Below are 26127 nucleotides of genomic sequence, written 5' to 3' on the forward strand. Positions count from 1 at the left end.
AGACAATAGGAAACTGGCATGTGAAAGAACAACTATTTTATGACTGCTTTAACTAAGTGCTTGTGTTGCCGCTTGTTATAGTACTTTATGTTACCTTGCATACATAATGATAGCCTGCTTGGACTCTTCAGCACAGAAAGAGACGTAATATTTTTTGACGTTAATTTGAAATGGAGCCCTTCAGAAATGTATTCAGCCAAATTCAGAAATATTCAGCCAAAAGCCATCCAGCCAAAAGTTCCCAACTCATAAATACTGTATGCAGTGTGTTCATTAAAAATTATAATTTTAGTTCTTCTGAGATGCAGTTTGCCAGAGCTGTCAGAAGAAAAAAGGTTGACAGACAAACTTAGGGTAGCCAGACATGAATAATGTCACAGAGGACATCATGAATACAGTTAAATTGGGATGTATGCAATCTGCTTTATCTGTTTTATGTAGTTTGACAACATCTTTCTTCCATGTGTGTGAAATTTTCCCAAAGATCGTTTTACTGAGACACGTTCTCTGAGTTCTCTTTGAGTTCTCTTTGAGTTCTCTTTGAGTTCCCCATCTGTTTAATTCAATCAAAAGTTTACGGCGGCTGGAGATGTTCAAATGTACCAAAGGGTGTTTTTTTTTAGAAAGGTGCGAACTACAACCTGCAGAGATTAACAAAAGAGACATTTTTTTATATGAAGGTTATTAATTTAAGTCACAGATTATTTATTTGTTTATACCTCATAATGTGCCAATGTCTCTATGGACAGCAGCAATTAACACACTGAATTCTGCTCTTCTCTGCATCAGGCCTGAGAGCAGAAACGGAGCAAAAATAAAACTGGGTGGTGGTTAAGTGGTGATGACTGCACTCTGTAAGGAATCGTCCCAAGAGCTCCAAAGCTAAATTTTGTATTTGAGAGAAAAGCTTTGAAAACTTAATGTTTTTAGACTTTTAAGGATCTCTGCTGCTTTATGAAGAACCTTCTCTTTTTTTAGAGCGAGTAGGGTAATATGGTCCAGGCTCCGGCATAGAAAAAGTACTACAGCAGAAAATCAACATCAGGGCCATGATGTCATGACATGAGGTCATGTACAAGTATAATATAAGTCCACACTGCATAGTCAGCACAGTTAATTATAAGACAAAATATAATGTTGTTCATGCAGTCATGTTTTCTCAACGTATATGAACATAAACAAAATACATAAGAGGCCATGGAAAAAATGTCTCCCCCATGCTGAATTAGTATGCTAATAGCAACACAACATAGTGTGTGAAATGGATTCAAACCCAAGTTTTTCCCAACACGAGCGCAAATACACCCAGAGTAAGTTAATGGTAGATTCCGAAACAAATGTGGTCTCTAATTTGGAAGTCAATGAAAGCATTACATTTCCATAGCTTCCTATTTCAACAACACAAAGCAGTAGGCTACAACGATAGCATTGTACTATCATTTTAGAAGAAAATTAGATAACGAGATTCTATGGGGCATCATTGTGTTAAAATTAGGTGGTTTCTTTCAACTGGTGAATGCCGCATTTAGGATTGAAACCTTTCATATTCAGTATCACTCCAGCATTACCCTGGAGGGGATGGAAAACAAAGAGCAATGAGGGAAATATTGCCACGAACAGAGGAGGAATAGAGTAGGCAGCTGGAGAGTGGGGGTGGTGCTTGGTTTGATGGAGCTGGGTAGAGAACAGCTCTATAAGGACGGAGATAACTGGAAAACACTATAAAACGCCTCTCCTCACATTCTTTCCCTCTGTGGAATTAGCCTTTGAGTGGGCTGCTGGAGCGAGGGAGGGTGCATAGAGATTGACGGAGGGAGGGTGTGGGAAGCCCAAACTGCACTGAGGGAGGATGGAGAGAGATGGAGTGAATATGGAGTGGGCAGCTTGAACTCTGAGAGGGAGGAATCCAGAGTGATCAAGTAGAAGGAGGAAGTAAAGGAAGGAAATAAAAGGCTCGAAGAAACGGGGGGGGGGGTTGATGAGGAAAAGAGTGTATTCCTCACACACACTGTGGAATACATATGAATGAAGTATATAAATGGTAGTAGGAGCGGCTGACTGAAATGTCCCTCGTCTATGGGGACACTATATGAAGTCTATTTTCTGATTGGCTGTCTGGTCCCCACATCTCTCATTGTTATTAGTGGCCAGGCATGTTTGTTGTTCATCATTGGGCAGACAGCAGAGTCGGCTAGATTCAAAATCCGATGGCATAATTCAGCCATCGATCAAACTTTGTGGACAGCAGTAGCCAAACTGCTCCTCCAGACAGAGAGAGAGAGAGAGCTCTCAGAGTAGAATATCACAAATCAAATGCTGTAACCTTTTAGTACGTCTGAGTCTGCACATGCCCACTGAAAACCAATGAGGCTTTTTCCTCTTGCCGTGCCCATCAGCCTGTCTACTCTACCTCTTCAATTGTCTTTCTTTTTTCTTTGTTTTCTTCTCTTTCATTTTCTTTCAATCACACATCCCCATTCCACTTCTTCCTCTTGAGAAGTTTCTCCACTGAGTTCCTCAGGGTCAGCTGTCTTGTCGATCTAAACGGGGATGCTCCAGGAATCATGATGATGGTTGAGTGAGACACCTGCAATGCCTGCAATGAAAGATTTGCATGTGTACGTCTCTGAAGTACGTCTCTGTAGCTTAACAGTCAAGATATAAGCAGCACTTTATAATTCAGCAGTAAAGGATCCGTGGTTCCAGAGAAAACTGTGGCACGAACAGGCAAAGGTCATCCAAAGAGAATAGCCGCCATTGCCGATCTTTGCTCTTCTTTCAGTGAAGAAGTACTCTCCAGCTTTATGTAACTAATGCTATTGTAGCATCCGCGCTAACCTCTTAGTCGTGATTGTTGTCAGATGTGTCGTCTAAACCATGTCCGTAGCTCCCCACAGGACGGTTATTGGTCCGTGCTCTCGCTTGCCGGACACATATACACTATTTGATGCCTGACAAGATGGATTTCCATGTGATATGTGATCCTGCAAGTCTCCCATGATCTTACTAAAATTGTACACATATACACTATTTTCTAAAATATATATTCTAATGAAAACTGTGCACAGTAAGGGTGAACTGATCTTTTAAATTCATTCAGATAGATCGGAGTTCAGATTGTACCAGCTTGCTCTGAACAAAGTAATAGCGTGTTAAGCCATTAATTATAAAGGCTTTAAATTACTATCAAAAGGACTATATTCTCATTGATAATTCTTGGATCAGTTAAACTTCCCTTGTTCCACAAAGAACTGTAGAAATATCAACCATTCAGACTTATAAATCAAAAGAATTCAATCATTGCGTTGCAGAACATTGTACTTAGCCACTACTGAAGTGATTTCATTGAGCCCCCTACAGTAAAGTCTCTTTAGCACAAGAGTGCTTTCCAGGCTCAGGTGTACAGAAATACATTCACGATAATACTCAAAGTGATACATTTAATGTCAATTTATTTGACTGACACTGATTGGTCCGTGTTCTGGCTTACTTGAAGACTGATGGATTTTCGTATGATATGAGATCTTGTGACATTGCGAGAATCCAGCTTATTGTGCAGTTAAAAACTAAGACTGCTTTTAAAAAAAACACAGTGATAAATCTGTACAATATGTACTTTTGCAGGTTTACCTTCATGTTACAGCTAAAAATTTAAATAATAGATTGTGATTTGAGCTTAGAAGAACCAATTGACTGCCACCGGCAGACCATTTTCAGGAACATTCACATTCTGACTACAGAGGGCAAATTGGACATTAGCAGCCATGGTCCACCGAGTGGATTAAAATTCCTGGCTGCTCTTATGAATGTTAAATATAGAGGTGCTTGGGTCTATGCTCGCACGCTATTATAGTAAATCATAAGTAATTTCTTCTATTCTGTGTGTGTGCGTGTATGCCTGTGGGAGTGAGTGTACAAGCGTGTGTGTTGGTGATAAGGTCATTATTAATATGTTGACTGGTTAGTGATGGGTTCTTGTTTTATCAGATCTTATATTAGTAAATTTGGGGTTATGGGGTTATGGCACTGCTGGGAGCCGAAATAGAGCACCGGCCAGTTTGTGCCGGGTGCTCGTATGACGGAGCTTTAACGAGGCTTTGTCTCAGGAGGACACTAAAGTTGCTCAATTTGGTTGGTTTAAGAACCCTTGTTAGAGCCTAATGGCTTTGTAAGAGGGGAGGATGTGGTTTGTACAGGTAAAATGAAAAGATGAACGTGAGTGTGCTATCATGACGTGTCCTTGGTGGAGGATATGATGGTAATTAGGCTGCTGTTTTCTCAATGGTGTTACAGAAATGGGCCTACTTAACCTCTTGGCGGTGTATGTGTGTGTGTGTGTGTGTGTGTGTGTGTGTGTGTATGGATGGAATCTGTGTGAGCACTTACCGGAGATGAAACAGTTTGATGCCGATGTCTGTGCATGTGCATGTGTCTTTGCATGAGTGTGTAGGAGTGAGTGTGTGTAGCTGCCCTTTAGTATTTGCTGACTCAGGCTGGTTTTCCCTTTCTAAAAGTAAATAACCTTGGTCCACCAAGCTGTCAGTTGGCCCCACGGTGCCCTCCTCCCAACATCTAAAGACGGCGAGAAAATCTCTGCTCTCACATCTGAGCTACACAGCAACACACACCACCAGCTCATCTACAGAGAGCCTGCGTATACTGCAAAGAACTTGTATCTTCAAAAAGCCACCTTCTGTTGAAAAGCTGGTACAGTTTACATGCTTTTATTCTCTGCCAGCATATTAAATTAATTCCCCTACATATTGCTACATGTTGCTTTGAATGTGTCGTCTGTAGCACAGAGACTGTTCTTCAACCAGAGGGCTCGGGTTCAAACTCACTCACGTTTGATGAAGAGGATCCTTTGCCAAACTTAGTCTGATCCAGTGGCTACATTTTTTTTTAGTTTTTCATAATAAAGCACAACGGCAGCCAATGGAAAAGCAACATCTCACTGAGCGAATCCTAATATTTAGTTTTGAAATCCAGGCTAGTGATTTCTGTATGGCCAAAGCAAAGCAAGCCGATCCAAACCAAAGCACAATTTGAGAAAGGAATAAAGTTGGCAACGCTGTTGAGTCACATAACTGTTTTTGTGTTTAGCTGTTTTTTATATTGCTGAAGTACTGTGGATGTATATTTTTGAGCAATTATGTTTGTGCACTACCTGTTAACCTCTCCAACCCTTACCTTTCCTTTACTTTTAGCCCCTATGTTATCTCTGTCTCTATATTTCTGTCCATCTATGTATCTATCTATTGTTTATCTCCCTCCTTATAGTATAGTCGGTCCGGCTTTATCTAGTTCTATCGTCATATTCTTCTCACCAGTTGTTTTTCTCTCACTCTTTCCCTCTTGTATTGCTCCTCTCGCTCACACTCTCTCTCTCTCCATCTCTCACTCTCCCGAGCTATTCCCCCGGAGGTTAATCCCTCCGGTTTCAAATAGAGATAACCATGGCAACAGGCCACGGCTTTTCGAGCTTTTGGGTCTGTGGAACAAAGGCATCGATCAGGCTGAAATAGTGTCAGGTGTAGAGTGCAAAAACACACAACGTGCACACGTGTACACACTTTTTTTGCGTGGAGGCAGAGCATCCACTAACCCTGACGTTGCTGCTCAGTCACTCATATTACACTGTGTGAAAATCAACCAGGTACACATGTGGCTGCCGTTGTTAAATCGATACATTGTTAAGTCTAACAAATCCCTGGAACAGGAAGTGTTTAAAACGGTGAAGACAGAAACAGGGAGAACATGAACAATGCTATTAAAGGTAAATAGAACTTTAAAGGTTCTCTCTATGACATTCACTCATTCCATGTTCAGGGCCGTGTGGAGGCAATAGAAATGACCTGAATTTTGAATTTAGCACCTTCAATAGCCATTTTTGGATGTTTGAATAACAAATGAGCGATGCATATTTGAGCCGTGAAGTTATCTGATGTGAAGCCCAACAGTCACTAGGAAAATGTGTGCAGGCAAAATAACCTTAATTATAATAATTACCTTTATTTTGATTGCACCCTGGACATGTCAAACTTTCCATACAACACACTAATTAATTCACACGTATTCACCCGCACACACACACACACACACTTGACCTGTATGGCTGAACTGCAACGTGACAGATGTAGTGAGAACATCACAGTTGATGAAAAAGACCTTTTATTGAAGTGTAAACCAGTATTTCTCTCCTCCAGGACTTTATCGCCGAGGCTAGCAGGTGTGGGTGGACATGGACAGCTTAACTCCCCAAAATACAGCAAGTCAACCAGCGCTTGTGTAGCTTTTATAAGTGCTGCAAGTGTTATATGCCCTTGGATGATATGACAGTCTCATTTTCAGACATTTACTGCAACGCAATTAAGGTGAGAATAAGTCCGTAACCTTTGCCTTAAAGCCCTTCATTTAGACTGTAGCGTTTGCAATTGTTTTCCACAAATGTTCAAATGCAGGAAACAACAGATGCATGGTTGGCTTTCTTCAGTCATCACCAAGACTGGGATGAAATTTGAATCTGAAAATAGACTTTTTTTAAACAGCATTTCCCCGCAATTATTTCGCCATGCATGCATGTAACATGACACAATGGGAACACCAACCTTGGTCAGACTCACATGGCTCTTTCTTCTCTCTGAGCCAATGTGATTCTTGTGTCTGAGCCAGTGCTTTGTGCTCTAATCACTGCAGTGCCGAGAGCACAAACCTACTCCTCCCCTGCACTTAACGAGAACTTTTTTTTAATTTTGCAGTTTCCCTTTAATTTGTTTTCTCTCTGGCTGTGACTCTTAACTTCATTTCCCAATAATGTGTCTGAGGACAAGCCTCATGCCATTAGCAGGGGGGGGGGGGGGAAGAAGCCAGAAAAAGAAGAAAGAAAACTTTCATTCAATAAGTTTGTCGAAAAACTTTCATTAGTAATTTTCTCTTTTCTTATCCGAGAAAGTGCTTCCTCAATGATAATCCAGCAGGCCTTCTGGTTTATTGCATTTTTCTAATGAAATGCTCCGATACAGACAGGCAATCAAGGAGCAATTCGGTGAAAGGAGAAGAGAGAAAAGGGGAAATAGAGGAGGCAGAGCTTAACTTTATAAACTGTTATAGTAGGAAATGTGGGTCATAGAGTAGGTTGCAGATGGTGCACACAGGATTGCAGGGTTTGAGTCTCTCTCTTGACCAGCTGACCACTTCTCCCCACCCCCCATTTCCTGTCACTTTCTACAAGATACTGTCCAATAAAGCAGAACAACCATCACCGTGCAAAATGGTGACTTTAGCAAGAAGCTATAGGACTGCTGACGAAAAAGACAGCTATCCAAGTCACGCTTGAGTCAATTATTGTTGCTGCAAACAAACAGTAGGATGTCGACATTATTGAATCAAGTAAAAACCACATGATTTGTTTTAATTGTCTGTTTGTATCAGAGAGAATAAGAAGGACCATTTAACAAAATGGACACAGAAATCAGTAGGCAATACTTCAGTTCAAATCTGTTTTGATTTTTCCATTCAAATACATTGACCCAGGAATCAATTTTGGTCTTCTTTTATTCTCTATATCTCTGCTGCCACTGGGCCTCATGAAAGACTGAAAGATACACGATCCATTTTGTGTTTCTCTGCTGATGATACATCACTTTGTATGGACCTAAAACCTGGTCAATTAGTCAATGTAACACACAATATGATTGTTTATCCTCTGGAAAATATTTGACTTGAACCTTTCTTGTGAAAACATTTGGCTTTTTAATTTCACCTTGTTTGCACTTTTGCAATCGTGCTGCTCGACTTTTAAATAATTCCAAGAGACATGAACATATACAGATTCTTAGGTCTCTTCACTGAACATCAATACGTGTTCAAATCAGTTTGGTGGATAATTAAGGCATTGAATGCATGGTCAAGATACTGTAAGATGTTAGTTATTAGCTGCAGCAGATCCTGAGATTCAATCAATCAATCAATCAATCAATCAACTCACTTCACCAAATGATGAACTCCATTCTTAAACAAATCACAATCCACTTTCAAACAATTCTGAAAACATTATTTTAATGACTTTTAACCTTCTCAGGTCCCCTTTGATCTACTTCAATTACAACTAAATGTAACCTTATTATAGTATTAGTATTATAATATTTTTTATTGTTGCATACAGTTGCTTTTAACTCGGGAATAGTACAACTATATCGGCGACAACTGTATGTAGTTACTGTAGTTCTGTTTATCATTCCTTCTCTTCCTCACTTCCTTTTCTTATCTATTTAATTTCCATTCGTTCACGCTTCTCTTCCTCCTACCTTGCTCCTGCCTTGATTATCTCAACCCAGTGTGAAGCCTCTGTTCATGGCTGTGTATATGTTTTTTTTATGGCTGTTTGTAGGCCTGTGTACGTGTAGCTGCCGTCGTTAATGACTCCTTCTGAACTCCCACGGAACAGGCCTCACAGGGATGATGCAGCTTCAAATGCAGACTCACACACACTCGCACACAACTCTCTCTCAGAAGCATGATCAGGGTGTGTATCTGCAGAGTCAGAGACAACTCCCCTTCTTGGTTCAGGACTCCATTAATCATTTAGAGTGAGGGTTTCCCTGAAGCCTGCTCTCTTTTCAAGCAGGCAACACAACATCAGGCTGACGAGACCTCGAATGACACTGAGACACATTTATCAGACGTATAAGAGATTTGTTTGGAAACATTTTCATGAACTTTCAAGTCTAGTCAATGTTTTTTCTTTTCTTCAAATTGGACCTGTGGGATGGGATGCACTGTTATCCTGAGACACAGGACGTCTGTGTTGCTTTTGAATGTGTTTTATTCTGGACTAGCATTTCAATCAGGCCCATCTGGATTTAAAGTGGTACAAGTTCTTGATCCCTTTGTAGTATACTTTGTAAGATTTTTAGATCCCTTGGCATGCGGTTAAGGTTAATTCTCTAGTGGAGGTTGGGCTTTGTCTAATAATACAAATAGTTTGGTTAGGAATAAACAGCATGAATGAAAGTGATGGGGAAATATGGCCCAGGTTGAAAATAACTTGATTATCCAGTTAATAAAAAACAGAGAAATAAAGGCCGGAGAGGTTTTGTGTAAATTTAGCAAAATGCTTTTCTCTGCCAGGCGCTTCACTACGGGAATTCCTGACTTAGAGAGAGAGAGAGAGAGAGAGAGAGAGAGAGAGAGAGAGAGAGAGAGAGAGAGAGAGAGAGAAAAGGAAGAGGGCGAGGCTGAGGCATGTTTGTGTGCTGTACAAACTCAGTATGTTTTTCAGGCATTATGCCTGTTATGTGTGAGTGTAATCCTTGTGCATGGGTTTTATGTGTTATATCAGTGCCTTGGCATGGTTCAATGCTGGTCTCTTTTTTTCTATGTTCATAAGCATGTGTTTCACATTTCACAGCATTGCTCTTCAAAAATGTATTTTTCTCAACTGGCTTCCCACATGTGGCCACTCAAACATTTTACCAGTAAACCAAAATTGTAATCTCAAACCCCAAATGGATCACAGGCCTGTTTATGATTGATTCACACAAGATAAGAAACATCATATTTTTTCAAAGAGTCTAAATGCCACATTTGGGATTTTGGCTGAAAAAAAGTCCAGGAGCGAGCCATATGGACGTAACATCAACCAAATAACCACAGGAAATGAAACCACTTCTACTCAGCTGTTAGGAATCAGGCCCACACTCATTAGTTATGTTTGTGTGGTCCGTCTGAAGAATAAGATCAAAACAGAGATGAAACATTACAATCGCGGCAGAATGTTGTTTAGCCTATCTCGGCATCTATCCATCTGGTATTTTCCTTCAAATCACACTCGGGGAATTGACACTCATGACGCATTTTGCATTCAGCCTACGTTTGTTTTATACGCCCAGGGTTTTTCTATCTCTCTATATGTCCTCCTCCAGCCTGTCTCCCTCCCTCTAGCCTTCTTTCTCTCCCTCTCTTCTATCTCTGTCCGAGCCTCTCTGATGGCTTCAGTGTCTCAGGTTCGGGTGATTGATCCTATAGCTTTGGACGGCTGGCAGACAAGCAGCCTGCACACTGGTGTGCAGCACTGGCTGCACTATGCTCTGACTCTGTGATGAATTACTGTCCTTTTAATACACACAGTAGAGACAGTGTGAGTGAAAAAAAGAGAAAGATGGCATGAGAAGGGAAGAAGCCATGTTAAAATTGCACTAATAAAGAGAGGACAGTAGGGAGCAATGCAAAAAGGGGAAAAACGATTGAGGGCTGAAGAGAAGGAGAAACAAACATGCAGATAAGTGGGTGAATTAAGTAATAGCTGCATGTGTGAGTAGATAATATGAGAACTGTGTGTGTAGTCCCCATTATCTAGAAAGGCCTCTCTTATTGCTTTAAATGAGTCATGCAGAGGGTGTTGGAAACCAGAGGGAGGAAAAATGTTCTGCCCGTCATGAAATTGAATTAAACATTGAAACATAGTCAGTCTCTCACTTAGTCAAGTGTGATGCCATTTCTTATAGTCAGGGTTTCTTTTCCGCTTCACAGCCACTAGAGAGCCACAGAGTGGAAAACAGCTTTTCTGCTTCTGAATATTTTCATAAGTATGTCATCACTTGAAAAGCCTCTAACCCCAGTTTTGATGATGCTTGAGCATTAGCTCAATCCTTAAATTAGCAAATTAGCTCTGTAGCCAATTTAGCACAGCAAAAACCTGGTGTATGATTCACAATGTTCGCTGATCAATCGTTGTGTTTTCTATTTCTGCTTGGAAATGTATTTCTTGGAAGTTGAAGGGATGTGACAAGAGCGATGAAGTCCATTCCGTTTTGTATTTTTGCATATAAAAGCCCAACCTCTGGAGATATTCAACACACAAACACATTGAAGAAATATCCAGCTGTGGCCCTTCTTGTGATGAATAGGGCATACTGTACATCCACAAGCTTTGGGATCTCTTCACTTGAAAAACATACTTACTTTGCAGTAGCCGTTAGGTGGCTGAAACATGCAGCAATCTTTCAGCAACTTTGATCATATTAGATATTTCCATATTTTATGAAACATGTTGGTAGATAAAGCCAACAGGAAAAGTGGAGCCATGCAGCATTCAGATAATATACTTTACATACAAGTTAACATCAGCTCAAGAGTTATTTCACAGATGGGTTGTGCGTTCTACAATTGAAAGGACATACATCACAGCTGACTAAAATAATGTCTTGCATATGGTTTTTGTGCACCACCTCTTTGTTTATTTTTATTTATTTGGAGGGTCCCATTGAGATTTAGAATCTCTTTTCAAAGGGGGTCTTTGCCAAAACAGCAGCATAAAAGTTTCACACATAAAAGCAAAATAAGACTTTTACATAAAAGCACAAATAACAAACTTAAAGACAAAACTTTTAAAAACAGGATTAAGTTAACAGAATTAAAACAAACTGCAAATTACTCCAACAAGGAGTACCATTCAGTACCAGGTAAGTACAGTGTACAAAAGACCTTTGTACTGTTTTTAGCATACTAATAGAATAATCTAGTTTAAAGTGTCTCTGCTTACACCAAGATTAGGGTTTGAGGAGTGACGTACATACCTTGTCCGCGTGATTGAAGGTTGCAGCTACTCATGGTTTTGGGAGTCAGTAGAGGGCAAAGATATGGATGCAGGTCGTGCAGTATAGAAAAATGTTCCATTTTGTGGTTGTATAAGGAGGATTAACCAACTTTCTAAAACAAACTGCAATGATGTGTGCGGAAACATGAATCAGAGACAAATTGTAACGCAGAATGATATTTTGCATGCGTGTATAAAATATCACCGAAATCAATTGCTGATAATTGCAAAAGAAAAGCAGCATTTGTTTCTCTGGAAACCGAACTTCACCCTGTGCTTCTCAATCACCTTAATTTTTAAAGCAACATGCAAATTAGAAGCAGTAGCAGCCAACAGCAATTCAGTATGAACTGACCAGAGACTAAATGTTGAGGCAATCAGTATCCAGTGTTGATTTCACTGTGCCTCCAGTCATCATGAAGATGGAGAAATGTGTATATCTGCATGGCTAATGAAACCCCGGGGATTTCAGGGTTTAGGCTTCATGAAGTATTTATGGTATGCTCATTAATTATTGATTAAGCCGTTAGAGAGCATTTAGACACCCAGACAATCATTATGAAAGACTAGATCTTGGCTTGAGGAAGAGGAAGAGGAAGATGGAGGAAGGCAGAAATGCGAAGAGGGAAAGAGGTTGCGGTGAGGGATGAATGGAAATGAGGACTAAAGATGATGTGAAGAGGATGAAATGAAAGATATGGAAGAGGGAAAAGAGCAAGGAGACAAGAGGGAAAGGAAAAGAAGGAGGGGAAATGCTGCTCTTTAAATATTAATTAAGCATTCAGACAGCAAGGCTAGCGTTATAGGAGATTGGTTTTTAAGAGGAAGGGTGAATAGTAAGAAAGGGGGGAAAGGACAAGAGGAGGAGGGTGAGCATGAGAAAGGAGGAAGTTAAGGACGGTGGCTGAAGGAGGGCAAATGAGAAGGAAGAATACATGGATTAAAGGAGGAAATGAGCAGGATTGCGTGAAGACAAGCTTGAAAGATAAGAGGAAGGAGTCAACATGTAATGAATAGAAAGTCTCATTTCCCTAATCACATACTGCCTCTTCATGGAAGTGCTCTTTCAAGTTGTTTTCAAAGCATTTCCCGGGCCTATGTCTTCCCTTAATTTTTTCCATCCATCCGTATTCAAATACCCGCTCATTCCTGTTCAGGGTTGTGGGATACTGTGATGTGTCATTTGTTTCTGTTGTGAAGTGTTGCTATTTGAGATGCAAGCGGGATTGCAAAGGAGTGTGACATTCATGTACCGTCTCACCTCATATCCATCCGTCTAGTGTACGGACCCAGCCGCTGTTTTGCACAGTTATTTAACCGTTGATTTGCCCTCTCCTTACCCTCTAGCTCTTCAGCGGGTGCTGTTGCATTGCAGGGTAACCAGGATGGTGGCATGATAAGAGGTGCGGACCTGCTATAATGATGCAGCAATGAGGTGTAATGGGCCTGAAAACACAGGCTGACTGGCTGGCAGGCAAGCCACACAGTCAGGGAGAGGCACAGTTGGTGTGAAGCTGTTTCCAGCTCATGACAGATGTTACAGTGAGAGAGAGAGAGAGAGAGAGAGAGAGAGAGAGACAAAGAGACGGAGGGAGAAGGGGGACAGAGAGAGAGAGAGAGAGAGAGCGGTGAGTCATTTGCTACATGCAGAGTGAGAGATCCCTGAGAAGTAACTTTATGCAAACGGCAACTTTGTGCAAAGTCAAACAGAGTTCATTCACATGTGGGTGCTCCAAAGCACTTTAGTTCGTGTCCCAGAAGTACTTGTGCAAATAAATGGTTTTACAGCCGACTGTGTGTGGAGATGGTGTAGTGAAGTACAATGTTGATTTTGTACCCATCTCACCCTTGATATCCCTGGATTGAGACATGATTTTAAAAAAAGAGAACTATGGATTTTCAGGAAGGCAGAGACATGCGTATAATCAGCAGCTGGAGGAATGGTTATGGCATCCCTCTTGTTCGCGTCAAATCTGCATTCATTCGCCTTGTTATAGTAACTGCAAAGTGTACGGAAAATGTGTGCAGAAACAAAACAGCTGACCCACTTTCTTTGCTGAAATTGGGAAAACCACTGTGCGATTTTGTGCGAAACATAGTCTCTGGATGAAATTAGCTTGCAACCCCATTGACCACAGGGATAGGAAATCTTCTGTTTTACCGTTTAATCTTTTTTATGGCTTGCAGACACGGAGAACACGATTCTGTCATTGTTGCCTTCATAGACGACCAGAGGAAATTCTTCCACACACACAGAGTAGCTGGGGGTTAAAAAACATCCTTTGTGTCAAGATGAGCAAGTTATTGTTGATAATGATAAATGCCACAGAGAGTTTGAAGCACAGGGGAGTATAGCTGCAGGTGTGCTCAGGAGCTAATTAGTTTGAATGACAGAAACTGAGAGATCTGCAACTTTAAACAGTGCGACATGGTGATGGATGTGTTTTTGTTCCTTCAGTGATTTCTCCACTGAATTCCTGTAACTTGGATGTGCAATGGTACCTTTATGAGCTTTAGCCTTATTAGCTTTAGGCAGTGTTTCACTGCTGAATCTTCTCTTGGGCATTTCTTTAGAGCCTTAAAGTTCTCCTTTTTATTGTAAAGGTTTCTCACAGCAACTGAGTATATAAATGTCCAGTTTTTCAACCCAGGCCTTATTATTAAGCCATTATTTCTTATAGTGCATAGCACAATGCCACTGAATCTAAATCTAAATGAATCGCACTGCACTTTGTCACTCGGTGCAAACACATTCCCATGAGGACTTGTTCGGGCCTTCGCTAACCAGAATATATCTTGATTCCATCAACAGAAGTCTCACAGTGTAGTGAGATATGTCTGTATGTTCTGGTGATAATGAGACGGTCACACGCCATGCTTTCAACCATTTGATAAGCAAAATAAAACACAAACTCTACCCTGACTGAAAGAACAGTTGCAATAAATGCACGAGGACGCAATCTTTAAATTGCCAGTTTGAACAGGAGGAATGGATACAGCCAGACAAACCTGTTTGAATGTTCACAGAAGCACCTTGCTGTTGTTTTAAGACAGACTAAATTGTGAAAAAACTTTGTCAAAAACAACATTTGGTGTGTGTTGAAAAGCAGTGAAACTATAGGTTAGCAGGTTTGTGATTTCAGTAAAAGGTTGATGGTCTCAGTGACGGAAATCTTTAAGATCAATGACAGGTTCCACAGCTGTTCCGCATGACTCTATGCCTTTGATGTCGCTGCTTTCATAAATGCATGCACGAACAAGCATGTGCTCAAATGTAAAAGATTACATTCAAAGCCAGTTGCCCTGTGTGGGACAACAACTGTGCCACTCTGTGTATTGGACACTCTGCCAAAGGAAAATCCCTGCTGACGAGGAGAGATATTCAGACTCAGAGAAGGAAGGTGCAACATTTCAGACTTCTTCACTGCAGCTTCTCTGCTTATTCTGAGTCACTGATTACATAGATGGCTTTGGTCACAGTCGGACAGATTTGGAACTCCCACTGTTGAAATCAAACAGCTCTGGTGCATACGAAGAGAAAGCCTCCGTGGATAAAGGAAATATTTATGCTCAGAATGAGCCACATATGGCGTCTTTTTTTATCACCGAGTATTCACCCAAGAAAACACACGCACACATATACCACCAAAATAAACTTTGCAGACTCTAACTATTTACTTTGAAGAATTCAGCATAGTTCACACAATACATACTTTTGGTATCTGTTTTATTTTCCATGACAGCAGCGGAATCAAATGTACGAACACATTCCAGCGCTGCACAGGGTTCAATGTCAGTGTGAAACCGGCTTGGGTTTGTGCACATGAGATGAGAAGAAAATGAAATATGTGAGACACTACTGTTGGACTTGAAGAGCAATCAGATATCATGTATTTGAGACTTTCCAGGCACTTCCGAGCACCGATCGTAGTATAATGTGTTGTGAATTACGAATCTGAGTTGCACTCGACCGTCAAGATCTGCAAAGTTATTACAAAGGCCATAATTGATACATTATGACATAGAGTAGAGATAAAGCCAACACAGCAGTAAAATAGTATAAAGTATTGCAACATCACCGCAGCGTTTACAGAGGCAATCTGGGAAACTATGTATCCAAATTTTGTATCCAAAGTTTTATGTAATTATGAGAAGAGTCTTGAAATCATGTAGTTTAGGTAGGATTTATAGAAGACGTGTGTACTACACCCCCTTTCCTCTCTCCGTCACTCCTCCTTTCTAGCTGTCTCAATAGAAAAAAGGAGCACACTCCACCAAACCCTCTCCTGCATTCATCCCTCTTTATTTTCTCAGCACACATGCACACACAGGCTTTGGTCTCCTGCGGAGGATCATTTCAATGGAGTGCTGCTAAATAGAACAAAAATAATTGAAGTATAACAGTCTTACTAACTGAGAGGCACATTAGGAGGAAGTTCCCTCATTGCCTTGAAAATGTGTAATGCAACTCAGTTAACACCTATGAATCCTGAGGGGGTTTACTTATTGCTTCAGGGGTTCTGTGTGTGAAGCAGCTGCGCTGCCTTTTCAGTAAAACGTTTATTCCTCTTTTGAGGAGAGTCTGCCGCTAGAGTTATATATTCACAGATATTTTGTAGTGGGATATTCAGTCATAAATATGGAAATAGAGAACTTGAACGGGACTGCCTCAGCCTTTCATGCACTCACTGCTGCAAATCCAGGTTTTGGTGGAGGGTTATAGTAAACTCTTTTATTTCTCTTCCTTCAGTTTGAGCATTTTACATACTAGAAAGTGACAACTAGTAGAATGGCAAGTGAGGATGCAGCCACCATCTGTACTGTTCACAATCACAGCACATTTCTATGTATATGAACTGTTGATCTTTCAGAAAATAGTTTTGTGAAGTTTGATTGTAAGAATAAATAATAAAAGTGTCTCTTTTGAGACCCAGCGATTATTTTCAAGGTTGCATAGAGCGTTTTCAATCAGTGCTCAAGTCTCTAAGATTAGACCGAAATATGCAACTTCTCCTTTCTGTCACACATTGACACTTTTGTCTGTGCAAGATAAAATGAAGTGCTGATAACTATTGCCACTGTCTCTCCCAACAGCAACAGGAGCAGGACCCCACCAACCTCTACATCTCAAACCTGCCACTCTCCATGGATGAGCAGGAGCTGGAGAACATGCTGAAGCCCTTCGGTCATGTCATCTCCACACGGATACTGAGGGATGCCAACGGCCTGAGCAGAGGAGTCGGCTTTGCTAGGTATGCACAGAGAGAGACGCGCATGCACACAAACTGTCACTACCGCTTATGTCTCTCCGAAAATATTTTGTGCACCAAAAAGTTAGCAGTTCAGTCTAATAAACTTCTTTCAGGAACTCACGACCCATGGGGCACTAAGTGGTTAGACTCTCAATTTACCATGTGCCTGGATAAACTCACGATAAGACTTCAATCTTGACACTCAAACTAATTTATGAACTATAAGAGACCTTTGTAAAGGCTGAGCTTACAAGGTTTAATGACCCCACCTTTCCCGTTTTACGAGCATCTACATTCCTGAGGGACACAGAGACACATCCAATTGTGAATAAACAACTCAAAGATACTTGATAAAATTGATAAAAGGTACCTTAATTGATATGCTAGTCCTAGTCTTAGTAAGTCCTTGAATTGTATCTATAAATATATATATTAATCAACCTCAGAATAACAAATTGACTTTATTTGTAAACCGTTCACAAATTGACTCTTTTACTATTTTCTTTGCGTTTGTTCTAATCTTGTTCTCTCGTCATACAACACTCATCTTACATTGCTGACTCACTTTAGTGTGCCTTCATACATTAATTGTGCAAATCTCCCAATTTGAAACATCTGAGTTCATGATAGCCAACTCTGTTTACAGTTCTTTTAGGGCTCTGCCATATAAACTGGATGATGATTGTTCTGCCTGCAACCTTTCTGTCCGTGTGTTTATTTTATCGTTAACTCATTTATTTTCTGTTTAGCAGTTTAGTTATGTCGTTAGTCCAATAAATATTTCATATATGAAGAACTTGATCATTTGATTTGTGTGTATATGAATTAATCGGTCCCTCACACCATAAGAAGAACTCCGAAGCAACCCTGAGATTGAGATTTAATTGATTAATATAAAAAAGTTTTTATCTCCAAAATTGTGTGGCGTCCTAAATTTAATCTAAAGTTAAATGATCTTACCTATATTAATTATGTCTTATCGCGGAAGCTGAGCACTATCATTCTTTTTATACTAATTTATGGGATTATGATTCATAATTGAGTTATTAATAACCGTTACATATTTTTTATATCAATTCATTATTATGTATTAAAACTGCGACAGGCAATAGCGCTACATCAGTGTGTCAGGAACTGATTTTACATTTCCCACCGTCAACTACCTTCTGTTGCTGCTGAAAAAAATTATCTTAAATGCCAATTGTTAGTCACATCCAGATGTATTTAAATGTTTTCTGTTGCTCGGTGAACTATAATTACTGATCAGGCACAACATAATACGCATTCATAGTTATCACTCTATCTCACATTTCTTTTTTCAGTGTACATTACCCTGAGTTGACTCCCTGCCATTTACAACCAAAGGAAATCTTGCTGTAATCATACAACTGCACATTCCTGTACCATTGACACCTTCACCCTCCTTTGTGTGTGTGTAAGTGTGTGTGCGTGTGTTTATGTGTGTGTGCGCATGTGTGTGTGTGTGTGTGTGTGGTCTTCTCAGTTACACCGTGGAGCGTGCCAGTGATTAAAATGCAGTCCATTCAGGGTCACCGGCTATGTGTAGAAAACCCAAGACACACGGAGACATGCACGCTCACATATCACAAACACACACACAGTCTCTCCCACACCACCATTTTTCTCCCCCCCCCCCCCCCCCCCCCCCACACACACACACACACACACTGGTTTTTTCTTGCCAAGCAGGCAATTAGTCATTGAGCTGTGATTGGGTGAGCAGAGCTGAATGGGGGCAGACAAAGAGGACATGACACACGACAGATCCGACTGAATGGAGCTTTGAAACCCGGACAAAGGAGAGGAAACCCCATAGAAAACACACAGACACACAAACGCACACACACGCATAGGCCCACCTCAGGCATTTTGCTCAGGCATGCAGAGACAAACGAGCACAACAGGCAGGCATTTCATGTACTCGCCGTATTGTGGGACAAATCTGCATGCACACATATCCACATTCAAGAACCACACTATCCTTCAAGCATGTTGAACAGTGACAAAAGGAGCTGATTATCCTCAAGTAGCACTTCTGTCTTTCTCTCTCTGTCAGGATGGAGTCGACAGAGAAGTGTGATGTGGTGATTCAAAATTTCAACGGGAAATTCTTGAAAACCCCTCCAGGCATGACAGGTGGGTGTCGATCACCAACACAATTGCATTGCACTGGCGTAGCTTGTGTTTTTCTATAGTGAGAGCAAGGCGTTTTTTTGTAGGTCAGGGTGCACATAAAGATGCAGCGCTATGTGGCATCACAGACTCAATCTTCCTACAAACACCAAGTTTGCTGCACTAGAAGACTATTTAAACAGGTTATTTTAAAACGGTTTGCCGCCAAGCTTATAAGGCACCTCTAATGAGTTCAAAGGTTTAGTTTGTGTTGATGAAAATGTATTGGAGGTCATACTTTTGGTTCTTACATGTCTTGTCATGTTTCACCTGTGCACATCATTGTGTTGATATGTGTGCATCATGACAAGGAGGCGAGCTTGCATGAATGGGTCTGAGTATTGTTTGAAAATCTTTAATACTGGTACAAAAACAGTACCGCTACAAACACTATACTTATCTTCAATACCTTAGTTTGAGGAATATCAATTTTTTTTTCTGTCATTTGATTTAATACACCCATAACTGTCACAACTATTATATTTTTATGAATGAATCACATAACCAGCTATAGTCACATATTTGTCTTTTGGTGTAACATGTACAAGCCCGTGTCCGTGCAAGTGATAATATATCAGCATCATCTATGCTGCTCTCTTTCTCTCTGTCCCACTCCTTAGACCACCTTGAGCTGATTTAGTAAGAAGATCTGAGTGATTAATTGAGTATTGACTGTGCAAAACACAGATTGAGACGCACACACGCACAAGGGGAAGAGAGAAGTGGGAGGATGGTGTGTAGGGAGAGAGAGAGTAAGAGAAAGGAAGAAAGAAAATATGGGAGAAGAAGAGAAGATGCAATGAGGATGAGATTGAGGATGACATTGGGTTTGAAAAAACAAGGGGTGTGTGGGTGTGAGAGAAAATGACATATACAGAGAGAGAGCCATGTGGGGTGACTAAACATGAGGGAAGTAACAGAGCAAGGACAAGGTGGGGGGGGGAAGAGAAAGCTAAGGTGGAGAGAAGCAAACTGAGAGTGACACAGAAAGAGAGAGAAGAGATGGATACAGAACTATCAAATATAGATAGAGAGATGGGAGCTGCACCACACTGAAGAAAATGGAAATGAAGGACAGACAGAGAGAGCCGCGCTCCATGCCCTGGCAGTATGATTTGTGAGGTGGGCGACTCGGTTTCTCAAACGAACACACACACACACACACACACACACACACACACACACACACACACGCGCGCGCACTGCCATACCTCTCTATATACTGTGAGGTATAGCTGTGTCATTTTGTAGCAAGTGAATGATGTATCCTTCCATCCTGATTTCTGCAGCTTGTGTGGGTGTCAGTGTGTGAGAACAACACAGCATCTTAACTGCTGCTGCAAGCAAAGACCCTGCACGGCTATCAGCAAAACAGTCCTGAGCTTCATGGTTGTGCAAATGTGCAAGTCAACAAGCTTGATTTTGTGACGAATCTTAAAAGAAAACTGTTGTGGGGCTGATTATTTACTATCAAATAACTTATTGTTACAAAAGTATTCATTTGATCAAAATCTATTAAGAGAAATAGGTTATTATGTTAACAATTTGTAATTTAATTATCACGTACTTACTGTGACAAAGCACAATATATATTTTAAAAGCTACTGGTGACTGGTGTGTGGCCTACTGCTGTACGCCTAAATAACTCTCTAATCAATATTGTCATATTAATAGTGTATCAAGTGACTATGTTTTGTGTGAGAGAGGTCACTCATAGTGACGAACCCACAGTGAATTATCACCAAAACTTTTTTAGCATCTTTCTGCTCATTGTTTCAGCTCCTATCTTGGGGTCTATACAGCAAACAGCAGACACACAGCGTGTTTGCTAACACGTTCATCATCATGATTTATTTTCATCTTCTTGTCCAACCCCCAAGTGGCCAAATAAAATCAATAAAGTAGTTTTAAAATTGAAGTTGCACACACAAACATACAGTCATTCTTTCTATACCCACCAAGTAGCTGACCTCTATATTGAAAGAGATGCATTGCTTGTCTTTGCCAGGGGTGTCCATTTTCTCCTTTGTGTCTGTGTGCGTGGGAGTGGGAGCCAGTGTGTTAACGTATGTTGACCGGTTCAATCGCCCTGAGCATACAAACCGGGGAATTTAGGAGACTCTGGCCAACCAGATTCAGACCAGACCGTCTGTATACTGATCCACAAAACACACACAAATACACACTGATCAAACACACACAGAGGGAAACCGTGTCTCTAAAGCCATGTGCTGTTGATTTATGTCACTGGTTTTCTGTGTCACTGAGAGTCTGTGGCCGTTACAGTGACATTACCTTTGGGCTTAGTCCTTACACTTGTCTTAAAAAAAAAGCACACCACAGAATCACTGTTATCAAACCTGCTATTCTGATACAGTGTGATGTGTTCATGTGCAGTAGGTGTGCGTATCATTGAGTGAAGTGTGCCTGTTTGTTCCTCTGATTGATACAACAGTCTGTCCATCCCAGCTGATGTATTGACAGGCAGCAGTGATATTTTACTCTCTAGCCGTGAGATTAATGCCGACATTGATCACATGACCAGAGCTTTCATCAGCCCCTCGTTAGTCCATCAATCCGCAGCTTTCTGCCTTCTACCTGCCATAGATATAGAGTGTCTAGATTGGGCATAGACTAGAATTAGAACTCTGCTCCTTGCCTTTTATTGATACAGAAATAAGTGCTGGAATTTAGTCAAGCTTTATACAGATGTCTTTATCCAGATGTATATCTGTCTTCATTGTTAGGTTACATATGAAGATGTAGAATAGGTTCATATTGTTTAACAAGACTTTAAGTGGCTCCACAGCTTTTGTTCTCCATAAATAAAACGTGTTGGAAACATTTTCATTGCTCCCAATGCCTCATCACTTTTAGTGATTAGAGTACTCCTGCAAATTCGACATTCCAATCTGATGTGTAAATCGGGTAATAAGAGCAAGTGTATTTCTATCGTTGTCCTTCTGTCTTCTCTGTGATGGTCATTCGATAGTGTTGTGCCTCCATGCTGTGAGGCAGAGAGTCAGCGTGGTAAAGCCCTCCCTCTCCAGCCATAAAGAGACTCAGACCTTCTACAGCTTCACCATGACCATGTCCCTTCCTCTACAAGCTTGATTTGATCAATCTTTTTTTTGTTCTGGATGACAGATTCAAGCAGTCAGCACCTAATAAGGAAATCAGACCGCAAAGGTGCGCCCAAAGACAAAAACATGAAGCGATGATTCTTTTGAGTTCATGGACCTGGGTGGGAGGAAAATATCACCAGGCTTCATTTCTATTTCTCTACTTACTGAGTTAAAATCTACTCTAACCGGATTAATATCTTACATGCCTGGTCAAGAATGATCAAGTTTATATTATTATTATTATCATTAATATTGATACATCATCATTATTTGCTCAAAACCTGATCTGAGAATCAAATCTGTATAAGATTACTGGAATATTCCATTTTACATCTTCCTTGTTTTTTATTTTCCTTTTTTCCATACAAAAGTAACAATAATGAACATGTCCTGATTTGATACTCATGCTGGCCAATAATACAAATACAATTTGTAGTTGATCTTTAAATTCATGGATAAAATCCGGAGCTGTGTTCACTTTTTTGTATCACAAAAACAGCAAATGCACATATTTTGGTCAGATATTGCTTTACAAAAGTGCACATAAATAATTAGTAAGTAGATGCAGGATTCAGGAAAAGAAAGAGGGAAATATACCTCTTTACGGTCCTCATCTAATCTCTTTTATCTTGGTTTCTAATCATTCTGTCTCTCTTTCTCTCCCACGATCTGATATAGTGTTGTAGTTGTAATAGTTCTCTTTGTCTTGCCCTTTCCTAATGGTAAGACAAACGGACGACAAGAATGGAAAGAGTCCAGATCTCAGAGAAGGCCCATTATCCTTCAGTAGGTTTGATAATAAATGTTTCTGGTATGATCATGTGGCATTAAGCCCCCAATCATTGCAGAAGTGGTTCAATACTTTCATAAATGGGAAATTAATTGAATTTGATGTTCCTGATAATGGAAGAAAAAATGATTGAAATGATTATGAAATGATGTGGCAGTCCTGTACAGTCAGACTGAGTCAGCTTACATTGTGTTACGTTATTTGGAGCCACGTTTTCATGACACAAACATAGTTGTAGGTGTTAACATGTGATGCTGTTGAAGCACTGACCAAGTCGCATCAATGCTGTCAAGTTCTGCAAGTTGCAAAGACATTTGGTGCTATCTTAACATCATTTTGGTGATTCAATTCTATGTATATGTCAGCGCATCGATACATTTTATTCCTACTTGTCTCACAGCCAACTGTTTTTGGGTTGCTTTGCGTGTATGAAGAGAAAATGTAGTAAATGCAGTGAACGTCCTCTCCCTTCTAAATCTCAGTTCTCTGTCCCAGCTTACAGACCTTTTTTTTTGTTTATTACAGTAGACACATTTTTAAATTTTTAATGTCATAAAAATGCTGAGAGCAATATAGTTCAATATTTTCTGACACACATTTCTTGATTTTTGTGGCAAATAGTTGCTGTCCTCTCATGTGCGATGCTTGAACAAGTAACCCCCTAGAGTGCATGTTGTTCTGTCCCAAGGCTTTGAGCTCTTTGATGCCGACATCCCATTCAGCCCAGCTGAGGGATTCCTTTTTTTGTTACATTTGGGGATTGTATCCCATTTACCAACTGAATGGTTTCCCATGTTGCTCGATAATGGATTGGATTGCATTTTAAATGAGAATTTTCCCATTTGAGGGATTGAGACCCACTTATATGATATTCCCCCTCTTCCAACAGTAAAAACTGAGACTGTCATGCCGTTATAAGCTAAGGCTTTTTACTTAAATATAGATCAGCGCCTTACTTAGGAACACCAAAGCTAAGATCTAAAGTATCTCCGGCACTTAACCAGGTGCACCTGTGTGTTTCATCCTCCCCCATGTTTTTCTTTCCAACCTATTTATTTTCCTGTGTCCTTCTCGCCAGAACACAGATGGATATGTTTGTTTGCTCTGCTGGGGTTTTAACACTTTCTATGTTGCTCTACTCCGGTTTGCAATATCCCACAGCTCCAATGAGTCGTAACAGTATGAGATCCACTCTTCAGTGTCCAAGCCACCCGCCCCACTACCTACGTACACATCCTGTCAGTTAAACACAAAACACCACAGATCGAAAAGTCATTTCAAATCAGTAAAGCAGTAGTTATTTTTTTTTTACCCTGCAGCATTCACATGTACACGCACACATTCTGACAGGCAAACAACCAACTCTCTGTCATTTTATTGACATCTCCTGCAGTCTTCACGTCTTTTATTTCCTATTTGCATTGCCTGTCTCTGCAGCGACAGAATGTCAGTGTTTTTCCAAAAACTGGAGTGAAACTATTCACTATCTGAACACAAAGCTGTGGCACTTTGATGGATACATTAAACCAGTAAATGAACAACTGCAAGACTTGGTTAATGAGAACAAATTAATCTTTTTACAGACAAACACATATTTTGTATTTTGTCTGTTCACTTCTGTTACTCGCCCTTGTCAAGTTTGCAGCTCTCGGCAGCAACTTATAATGTTTTGTAGCGTTGACTACAGGGAAACACACACTCGGTGACACAACTACAGTACACACACCACATAGTAGCTCGATGTGTAGGTGTACTTTTATTTTTTTTTTGGTCTTTCAATATTTTAGTCCACGCATTCTTCATAGAGATGAACCTCAGAAGCCCATTTTGCTGCAAAGCAAAAGCAAGAAATTCAGATTCAATTTGAAACTTTAAAGAATCGGCATGATTTAAATAGATTATTTTTATGTTAGTGTTTGATATTTTGAAAGATGAATACATGTATAGCCTCAATCAACGATATATTATGATGTTTATGGATCAATACATGGACATTTTATGTGGTTTCATACTAGAATATGTGAAACAACAAAGCATGTGTCTGCACGGTGCAGCGGTGTGCATGTGGTAAATTGCTCCTGTTACTCGCTAAATCAATGAAGATGTCTTTATTTCTGCCCACCTAGGTAATAAAAAGATTAGAAAAAGACCTTTATGAATAACAAACCAGGTTTGTGATCAAATGTGACAACAGTATAAACTTAATAGAACAAAAAAAAAGCACTCGTTCTCTCTTCGATGTGCCTGCTTTCTGTTACGGTGAAGATCCAGTAAGCAGCCCGACCTGAGCAGTTGTCTGCACGGTGCAGCGTTTTACTCTGCAAACTAAGCAATGATGTTTGGATTTTCCACACAAACTCCTTACCTGAAGAAAAACACTGAAAGAAGGGGATATTGTTGCGCTAGAGGCAACAAAGATCGATTAATGCGTGACTGTAGCAATCATTTTTGCTCATTCGATTTGGACTGAATTTCATTTCTTCAACTCCATGTCCTGTTTACTAAGAATTTACATATCTGAACTATTTAGATGTCCATATATTTGGTTCAGACAATGTTAATTAACTTGACATGCCCAAAAGTGACGCATTTTAGGGGGCAGACACAGCTGTGCCCAAATTCATCATGAATTCATCACTTTGTGTTACAGAGCAGCAAGAGTGTGAGCAGCAGGGGTCAAACTGACAATTAAAAATGTCCTTCTTCCCTTTAAAGCCCTCTTGTGAAATGCAACAGATTGTAGTAATGCAACTGTGAAAGCAAGCTGAATAATTAATTCGATGCACCAGTCTGAGCAGACAGGTAATCTCGTCTCTGGAGGCTTTGCTGTTGTTGTTGCCGCGTGATTGTGTTGCGACTAAGTTTCACTCATAGGAATAAATAACATTCGCTAATTTTGTCATTATCATCATCTGTATTTATGTCATTTATCACTGTGCCTGTGAATGAATATTCTCCCTCAGAGAAATACACAATATCTTATGAATAAAAGGATTTTTGATGTGTCTTTACATGACCTGATATTAATATTGAACTATAGTACTACACACACATACTGCTAAAGACTAAAAGTGAAAGTCATGTTACATTATTTTACTTGATTCACCCTACATTTGCTCTGTTGGGGCAAATACCAAAAATGATTAATTCAAATAATACATAAAATATTAG

General features: G+C 40.2%; 1 protein-coding gene across 4 annotated transcripts in view; it reads left to right on the forward strand.

Moving 5' to 3' along the window:
- rbms3 (RNA binding motif, single stranded interacting protein) overlaps positions 1-26127 on the forward strand; it is a 101168-nt gene that overhangs the window by 53820 nt on the left and 21221 nt on the right. For all 4 annotated transcript variants that reach the window (XM_076081480.1, XM_076081478.1, XM_076081481.1 and 1 more), the window contains exons 5-6: positions 16691-16848; positions 18926-19005. In XM_076081480.1, coding sequence (XP_075937595.1) covers positions 16691-16848; positions 18926-19005 — 238 coding nt within the window. The remainder of the gene's footprint in view (positions 1-16690; positions 16849-18925; positions 19006-26127) is intronic.

The sequence above is a fragment of the Anarhichas minor genome, unplaced genomic scaffold, assembly GCF_050575085.1.
Source record: "Anarhichas minor isolate MPS153535 unplaced genomic scaffold, ASM5057508v1 ptg000080l, whole genome shotgun sequence".
NCBI lineage: Eukaryota > Metazoa > Chordata > Actinopteri > Perciformes > Anarhichadidae > Anarhichas > Anarhichas minor.